General features: G+C 32.0%; 1 protein-coding gene across 1 annotated transcript in view; it reads left to right on the forward strand.

Moving 5' to 3' along the window:
* The window catches only part of LOC106474783 (ADP-ribosylation factor-like protein 8B), a 14,391-nt gene extending 5,170 nt beyond the window's left edge, over positions 1-9,221 (forward strand). The window contains exons 3-6 of the mRNA XM_013935473.2: positions 1,494-1,567; positions 3,510-3,671; positions 6,323-6,393; positions 7,884-9,221. Of these exons, the coding sequence (XP_013790927.1) occupies positions 1,494-1,567; positions 3,510-3,671; positions 6,323-6,393; positions 7,884-7,933 (357 nt within the window). The 3' untranslated portion in view covers positions 7,934-9,221. The remainder of the gene's footprint in view (positions 1-1,493; positions 1,568-3,509; positions 3,672-6,322; positions 6,394-7,883) is intronic.
* Positions 9,222-9,969: the final 748 nt, after the last annotated feature.

The following is a 9,969-nucleotide window of genomic DNA, read 5'->3' on the forward strand; positions in this document are numbered from 1 at the left end:
TCTCTCTGTTATCAGCATGTTACCACTTCGGTTTTCACTTTGGGTGTTGATTTAAGTGTTAACACCATGAAGACTTCTCTCTGTTATCAGCATGTTACCACTTCGGTTTTCACTTTGGGTGTTGATTTAAGTGTTAACACCATGAAGACTTCTCTCTGTTATCAGCATGTTACCACTTGGGTTTTCACCCTGGATGTTTATCATAGTGTTAACACCGTAAAGACTTCTCTCTGTTATCAGCATGTTACCACTTCAGTTTTCACTCTGGGTGTTGATTTAAGCACACTATGATAAACATCCAGAGTGAAAACCGAAGTGGTAACATACTGATAACAGAGAGAAGTCTTTACAGTGTTAACACTATGATAAACATCCAGGGTGAAAACCCTAGTGGTAACATGCTGATAACAGAGAGAAGTCTTTGACGGTGTTAACACTTAAATCAACATCCAGGGTGAAAACCCTAGTGGTAACATGCTGATAACAGAGAGAAGTCTTTACGGTGTTAACACTTAAATCAACATGCAGAGTGAAAACCCTAGTGGTAACATGCTGATAACAGAGAGAAGTCTTCATGGTGTTAACACTTAAATCAACACCCAGAGTGAAAACCGAAGTAGTAACATGCTGATAACAGAGAGAAGTCTTCACGGTGTTAACACTTAAATCAACACCCAGAGTGAAAACCCTAGTGGTAACATGCTGATAACAGAGAGAAGTCTTCATGGTGTTAATTAACACCGTAAAGACTTCTCTCTGTTATCAGCATGTTACCACTAGGGTTTTCACTCTGGATGTTTATCATAGTGTTAACACCATAAAGACTTCTCTCTGTTATCAGCATGTTACCACTAGGGTTTTCACCCTGGATGTTTATCATAGTGTTAACACCATGAAGACTTCTCTCTGTTATCAGCATGTTACCACTATAGTTTTCACTCTGGGTGTAGATTTAAACAGTAACGCCATAAAGACTTCTCTCTGTTATCAGCATGTTACCACTAGGATTTTCACTCTGGGTGTTTATCATAGTGAGTAAACATTATAGAACAAATACCTTCCTTTTTGTTTTTGCATGTGGGGTAGGGTGAGGGGGGAGTTGTTCAATGACTGTTACAACTAATGGTGTACCTCGCAATGACTGCATGACTTACCCTTTGAGGTAGTTTATCATACATTTTCTTTGTATGGATAGGCTCTTCTTAGCCTTTGTTTTGGTATGTTTTAATATCACAGATTCATAGTCTGTAATATGTATTTCCAGGAAGGCATTTTTTCTATTTACTGTTTTCATGAACAACTGATGTTTTCAGTATTTACTAATCTGACAAAGAATAACACAGATCACTTCTCAGTTATTCCTCGATGATATAACTCAGTCTTATTAGATATGAAAATAGATAAATTTTCTTTTAATTTGTGTAATTCTAAAAATGTCACTGTCATCACTTTGTGGTGCTTTCTTTGTAAGTAAACTTTTTGATTTGTTACAGATCTGGGACATCGGAGGGCAGCCTAGATTTCGTAGTATGTGGGAGAGATACTGTCGTGGTGTGAATGCTATCATGTAAGCTAAAATTTCTTGGTGTTGTTGTTTTGAAAACTAAATTTTCAATCAGTAGTCTTCTGTTGATAAGTTAAGCAGTGGATATTGTATGCTACTAGTATATGTTATATACTGAACTTAAAAAATGTTGTAGTTAATCATTACATGTTAACATTTTATATAGGAGTTACAATCAACTTCATACATCTGTTTAGCTGTTACACACCCACCGTACTGGAAATGTGTAGCAGGTAATGTTACAATATAGCTCACAAGACTCATTGTTTACAAATAAACTAAAAAAAATGTGTTTAAAACTATTCACAAAGACAAATAATATGACAACATGTGCAAGTCTGTGAAGTTTTTTTAATGATGATTTTTGTAACATAATAGTGACTGCTGTGGCATTCAGTGATGATCTCTAGTATGCAGTCATGTTGGTTGAGGTACATGAAAACTGTATGTTATACGTGTAATACTTAAATTGTAGTAAATGGTGTGATGAGGTCAGCCTGAAATTTATCCCGAACTATTACGTAGCTGACTTATGGCTTATATTTTTGTCACTTTAGTGTATGTTTATTGTATGGGATCAGAAAATATTGTCATCATTTTTGCTTAATATGAAAAAAAGTAATACCAAAATGTCCATGATTTTACACGATTCTTAATTATTTTACTTCAATCGTAAAGCCAAGTTGATGTAAAAAAGACAGTTTATATGACGTACGGCTTAAACAGCAACTTCAATGATAGTCTTTTTGTATGTTGCTTTGTTGGCATCCAATTTTAACTATAGTCTTGTAAAAGGAACTTTGAATAATAGAAATCGAGAATATGTAAACACACACATTCAGTAACCAGTTAGGCATTTTAGAGACTATGTTATATTTAAAAACAATTCAATGCATGTTTCGTTAAAATATTGTCTATTATAACATCTTACTTTCATCAACATAAAAAATGTTTTAAATAAAATTAATCAAATGAAACATCGGTTATTTATTTGTAAAGTTTAAAAAATGTAAGTTTAAAACTCTACATGTTTCGGTGGAAATAATTCCAACATCTTCAGGAGAATAAATCACGAAGTACGCGTGAAGTTTCTTATAAACCTCTGTTTGTGTGTAATTAACATGTTTTTAGAATGGCACCTTTTACAATAACGATTTCGAAAAGTTTACTTCCGTGGCTCCTGGGCCTAAATCTCTATTTATATTCATTTTGTTTTTAACAATTTCTAAGGATTCTCTTATGTTTAGTTCATCTTTTTCCATTATATGTTTAAGTATTTTTACGTTATCCCAGTCAATAAAGTGTAGAATTTGCCACGTGTTCCGCCAAAGCCGACTCACCCCTTTTTAGTTTATTTTATTCTAAATTTTAGGTTCCTACTTGTCTGTCCAATATAACTTGGACCACAAGTACATGAAATTTTATATATCTACCATATTTATCCCTTAATTCAATTTTATCTTTCAAACCATTAATTATATGACTTCATTTTAATTGATGAATAAATGTTACTTGGCAATTCGTATTTTGTTTAAACACATTACCGATTTTTATTGACATGAGGCAAACATATTCTTTCTATACCTCCATTTTTGTTATATGCAATTTAGTACATCCAGAAATTTAATTTTTAATTTTTTTTAAATTTATGAGAGAAAGTTTATGTTTCTTGTAGTTACATGGTTGATGCAGCAGAGTTTATTAAAGTTCAAGTCCATGTTTCTTGTAGTTACATGGTTGATGCAGCAGAGTTTATTAAAGTTCAAGTTTATGTTTCTTGTAGTTACATGGTTGATACAGCAGAGTTTATTAAAGTTCAAGTTTATGTTTCTTGTAGTTACATGGTTGATACAGCAGAGTTTATTAAAGTTCAAGTTTATGTTTCTTGTAGTTACATGGTTGATACAGCAGAGTTTATTAAAGTTCAAGTTTATGTTTCTTGTAGTTACATGGTTGATGCAGCAGATCATGAGAAGATAGAGGCATCCAGAAATGAACTCCACAATTTGCTGGACAAGCCACAGCTAGCTGGTATTCCTGTTCTGGTTCTTGGGAACAAGAGAGATCTGCCTAGTGCCTTGGATGAAAAAGAGCTTATAGAACAGATGTAAGTACCGTGTTGAGCTTATAGAACAGATGTAAGTACCGTGTTGAGCTTATAGAACAGATGTAAGTACCGTGTTGAGCTTATAGAACAGATGTAAGTACCGTGTTGTTTGTTGTCAACGAGAAAAACTAAATGCTATGTTGTTTATAGATAGATATGTAATACTTGGAACACTGATTTGTTTTAGAGTATTCCAGGTCTCGGATCAGTAATTACCCAACTTGTAATTTATCAAATTCTCAGTGGTGATAGGTATATCAAGATACTTCGTGTGATATGTACTGAATTGTCCCGTATATGTTCTTTTCCATGGGTTGAGGCTCTGCATATTTCTCCACAAATATTTTTTGGACATGAATAATAATCTTATTCTCATAACAAAAATCATAGTATATTTCATTCTGTGGATAAACTTTACCTCATTTTTTTTGTTTTTAACTATTATTAATTTCCCGAAGATGACTAGTTGACTTAAAACCTTGTCACTTTTCGAGTTTGTTTTTTAATTTGGTATAAGAAAAGGGATTGTGATTTTTACTTATATTAAAGTAACATTGCTTTTACTTTATTATTTTGCCTTTTTTTTAATAATTTGAACTTAGGTGATGGAAGTTCGGATGGGAAATTTTTATCTTATATTGTGTTACATACGTTTAATGTTGATTTATTTGTGATATAGGTTATTAGATAGGAGGTTTTATCATATCTTTGCAACTAAACCGTTATTCCTCTCTAACCCTGTGGTACCCAGTTGGGTCCACCTTAAACCAAGGGCAAAATTCCACCCTTGAATTAAAAATAGAAAATAAATGTTGTCGTTCTTCCTCACATTTTATTTAAGTCCTTCAGATCGGAAACATTTTTAGGATTATATTTACATTTTAGTATTGGTCCTAAGGCATTTAACATAAATTTAGTTAAAATCCCGTGTTTACAAGAAATAAAGATTGTATTAAAAACTTTGAAGCAAAGAGTTTCATAGTAATCCCATTGATAGTAATATGAATGAAATGTTAAATTTGTAAACCACCCCTAAAGCCTTGAAGTTTGATGTACCAAAAAAATATGCAGTAGTAATAGCGTTAGAATATTTAGGACATTTGCACTATATAAAAAGAATAGAATTGAGCTTTAGACTTGAGTAAACTTTATTCACAGATTGTTTTCCTACTTGTAATAGTTTGTTAGGTTTAACTCACTACATAAACTCTTCAATGGTGTATAATATTAAAGTTACATCATAGTTTCTGTTAGGCTTAACTCAGTACATAAACTCTTCAATGGTGTATAATATTCAAGTTACGTCATAGTTTCTGTTAGGCTTAACTCACTACATAAACTCTTCAATGGTATATAATATTCAAGTTAGTCATTGTTTCTGTTAGGCTTAACTCACCACATAAACTCTTCAATGGTATATCACATTCAAGGTACGTCATAGTTTCTGTTAGGCTTAACCCACTACATAAACTCTTCAATGGTATATCACATTGAAGTTACGTCATAGTTTCTGTTAGGCTTAACTCACTACATAAACTCTCCAATGGTATATTACATTCAAGTTACATCATAGTTTGTTAGGCTTAACTCACTACATAAACTCTTCAATGGTATATACCATTCAAGTTACATCACGATAAATTCTGAACTTTCCGAGGAATGTGTTCTTTGTTATTCATTGAGAGCCTACATATCCCCCCCATAAGTGAAAGATAAGTCTATAGATAATACATAACCTTGTTTTTAGGTATTACATCGTTGATATGAACATATTTTATTCTAACGATAGGCTTAAAAATACATTTAATTTAGTGATTGTTAATCAGAAGCCTGGAATTAATCAATATAATTCTACAGTACCACTCCTCTTAACAGCATAACTTCTAAAGAAAATATTTATTTTAACACATTTCAGTTTGTTTAAGACTGAATTATTCTTTGAAACTTCTCTTCTAATTAGGAAACTGCACACTGGTAAATAATAATTTGAAATTATCTCTGAAGTGTAAGCAGAAAAACAGATATTTTATACATGGTTATAAAGATATTGTGTGCAGCACAAGTGTACCAATTTATTGACCTTACAGGTTCTAATGTAAAATTTACATGATGAGAGCTGTACTTGGGGGCTTCATATTTATCATTTTATCTTGTTGATAGTAATTTATTTTCAATTAAAATTCAAATATTCTTATATTATTCTAATAATTTGAACTGATTACATTATTAACACGAGCACACAAAGGAAAATCTTTGTTAAACAGGAGTCAGCATCAAGATATAACAGTAGATATAATTACGATATTGACACTAACACTTGGTAACTCCTGTTCATTATCTTTAGTGTAAAACTCTTAAATGGGAATCAGTGTTATCTAGATAGAATATGTAGATATGATTGTGTTGTTAACAGGGTTCAGTTTTATCAAGATTATAAACACTAACACATAGTAATTCCTGTTCATTACCTTAATGGAAATTTTGTTGTTGTGTTTTTAAATAGTGGTTAATGTTGGAAGAACCTTTAGATGTGATTACAGTATCTTGTATCGAGGTAATATTGGAATCAGTTGAATTGTATTTCTATAAATGTGTTTTTGCTTTTCACTTGTTGACCAACTCATCAGCATTGTTTTTTTTTTATTCTGTAGGAATCTTTCCTCTATACAGGACAGAGAGATTTGTTGCTATTCTGTTTCTTGTAAAGAGAAAGATAATATTGGTGAGTAATGCTGTTGGCATTAAAGAATTGTTGGTTAAGTGTATTTATGGATTAAATAAACTATAAAGTACATTTGTTTATTTACATTAAAAAAATCCAATATTGTTTATGTATGTTGTGAGATGATGATGATAGGGTGTATGTTGGTTTTAGGCAAAGGTATGTCAGTGAGGTTTACTGTCTGTAATGCTTAGACGAATGTAGTAATTCATGTTCCTGCTCTTCTAATATTTGAATATACTTTGATGCCTAGATATGAATACAGTAGCGTTATTTGAATGGCACCAGGAAGGATGCGTTTGAGGAGCAGGGCTCGATTTTAAAGGTTCTCCAAGACGACTAAAAACTTTCTCGGACAACCAACTTAATCCACGGGTTGTCCAACAGATGACTAGTACCCCAAAATAGCATCACAGTCTACTGTACACTTATCCATGCCCTCACTACATAATGTTGCCTCCAATCCTCGTCAAAAATCGCCTGTAAATTCCCTAACTACAAACTCCAAAATTTCAACCCCACTAAAAATATCTTTTTTGTCCATTTTTTTGTTTAAAAAATATTGTATTTTGTACAAGAGGAATGTTATTACAATCAACCAAAAGGTGCTGAAAACATTAGGAAAAGTTCAGTTTTGTGATTGGCTAATAATGCTGTTTTAATCACTAAACTTTTTATTGTGGACAAACTCCACATAACTTTTGTAAGGAGTTCAAATGAGTTAGCTATAATACCACTTTATATATATATTCAGGAAGTAAACTCAAGATGAAAATATTACCACACATTGTATTGTGCAATGTTTGTATGCATATACATGGGCGGGCAGGAATTCACAACGATCACGAATGCCGATAACACGAATATTTAGTGAGACTAATTTCTAGTATAGATGCTTACGACAATAAAACTAACATGGCTGTCTCAGCTTCTTACCGATAAACCTTCAGTAGGAACTGAAATGATCAAATTTACAAAATCAAACTCAGAATTGTCATTGTTAATCATCACAGTTGAAACACTGACTCCTCCCCTTTTGCTTATGTACATATAGGCCTAAGGCTAAAGTTAGACATATGTGACCAATAGAGTCTAGGAAATATAGAAGACCTAGTTCCATATCAGCAGTATCGGGCCTTGTGTACGTATTACAGTATAGTAGTATGTGTGAGAATTCTGAATCAAGTCTAGTCTTACTACAGGCTGTACGTTACTATACTTGGCAGGCTGGTTAGAATGAAAACACTGAATGTGATTGGTGAAGATAGCTGTTCTGTTTAAAAGTTTTACAGATCATTGACTGTTTGTTTCCGTGAGATACTATGTAACATTAGCATGGTTTGGGCTTTTTTTTTTCCAATGTAACGAAACTTCCCGTGAAATAAGGTGTCATAAATTAGATGAATGATGATGCAAAATTACCAACTAAACATTAATTGTTCTTTTTGGACATGAATAAGATGTAAAAATAATTGGGTCTTATTTTCCAGACATAACCCTTCAGTGGTTGATCTCGCATTCCAAGTCCAAAAGTCACTGAGAGCTGAAGCTTCTGACTAGATCTTCTGGGGTGAGTGCTCTCAGGATTAAGCTAGGAACAAGTTCTTGCCACCAGAGGTCACTCAAGGATAGGAATGTCATACAAAAGTGTCTGAATTGGTAGTTTTTAGACTGAAGGTTGAATTTTCAGCTTTAATATACTTTTATGTTAAATTGTGAATTAAACTCTTGTATGTTGGATTAAAAGTGCAAATTGTAGCATGAATTTTTATGTACTTACAAGTAACATATTACTATCCAAGGTATTTTATTGCTTCATGAAAAATATATCTCGTACCACTTGGCTAAACACTGCAACAGCTTAGGCGAAAACCAATATTTCATTTTTAAGTCAAATGAACAAGAGTGAGAATACAGTCATTGTATGCATTTGAGTAAAGGGGGAGAAGTTTTGAAATTATTTGTGTATATATATATAAATGTTGATGTAGGTATACTGGTTATATTTGCATTCTTTGTTTTGTGTAATAGTATCTACTATCATGGAATGTAAGTTCATGGTTGATCAAGTATTACTGTTTATATAGTTGCCTACTACTCTGTGACATGAAACTGTCTTTTTGGCTAGAAATTTTCTCTAATTGGTATTTTCTAATGGGGTAGTGTTTCAGATTTCTCTTTAAGTTAAGTGAAATGCTACACTTTATTTACACCTGTGACAAATAATGTTGACATAGTTTGCCAAACTAACTTATTTAAATGTGACTAATCATTGTAACTATCTTTGGCACACAGTCAGTTGCAGCTACGTAATGCGACTACATTTAGTAATTTGTTTATGTGACTTGCGTTATTGAAGTATTGTTGGTTAAACCTACAGGATGTAACTGATACTTAGTGACTTGCAGTGTGGATTTGTAATTAGTTGAAGCTTCATGATTTTTCTGCTAAAAAATGATAAGGCTTTTAATAAGAGTTCTGAAATTTAAAACATTAAATTTACGTACGCACTGTCTTGTTAATGTGCTTAATTTTCTGGATTTAATTTTTAAATGTATTCCTGAATTTTTAAATAACTTTTTTTTAATATTTCCATTTCTTTAATCTTCATTTTGATGGCAAAAAGTGCTCGAAGTAAGTGAATTTGAGTGAAAACTTTACAACTCTATGCTTTCAGTTCTCATTACTTGTCACTGTGCGTATATGTTCGTATTTCTTTTTGTGTGTATAACTTTGTGATGATGTATTTAATTTTTTTTCCATTAAATTCTTCATTCTATGATTTTGCTGTGTGTAGAAAACACTTGAGAATAAAACTCTTAAAATAATATGCAGTTTAAAGTTTATAATTTGATGGTAATGACTCTCATTTTCAGCCTTAATAGTGAAACATACCAATTCATCGTTAGGCTTAGTTGAAGTAGATTAATATATGGACTTCTTTATCGGAAGTGTTTCCGCATTTGAATTATATCTTATTACTTTAGTATTGGCTCTTTACTGGTGTTCCACATGCTTGAACATATAGTTGGACAGAAGACTTTGTGTCCATTGCTGTAGTTGCGTGTTCTTTAGTGATTATTCTTAATATTCGAACTACTGAACCAATATGTCCTCATTCACGTCAAGGACAATTATACATATAGATAACATGAGACTGTTGTCGATAAGAAATTCCTTCCCTAATTCTTAAAAGCTAAATTTTTAGGTGTTGTTTGAAAATTATTTTTATATCAGCCCATAAATACTTTTTTAACCCGATGACTACCAGTACTAACTTTCTTAGTAGGCAATGCAAGTGTGCATTTGTGAATTGAAAAAATGATAGAGAACTTATCTTTTAATGGATTTCTGTATTTTATTTTTATAAATAGTAGCATAACATTCAATTATTTGTACAAAATTGCATTATTTAATGAAGTTTAAAGAGAAACTTAATGAAAAAATTCCTAAAATATGTTTTAGACTGTAAATAAGCGCCCTCTAAGAGGAAATGTTTTTTTCAAACAAATTTTTAGGATATTTCCTTTCACCTCAGCACTGGTCCTGCCATCTATGATTGGTATCTAAACCTTT

This window comes from Limulus polyphemus, unplaced genomic scaffold (genome assembly GCF_000517525.1).
Source record: "Limulus polyphemus unplaced genomic scaffold, Limulus_polyphemus-2.1.2 Scaffold7681, whole genome shotgun sequence".
Classification (NCBI taxonomy): domain Eukaryota; kingdom Metazoa; phylum Arthropoda; class Merostomata; order Xiphosura; family Limulidae; genus Limulus; species Limulus polyphemus.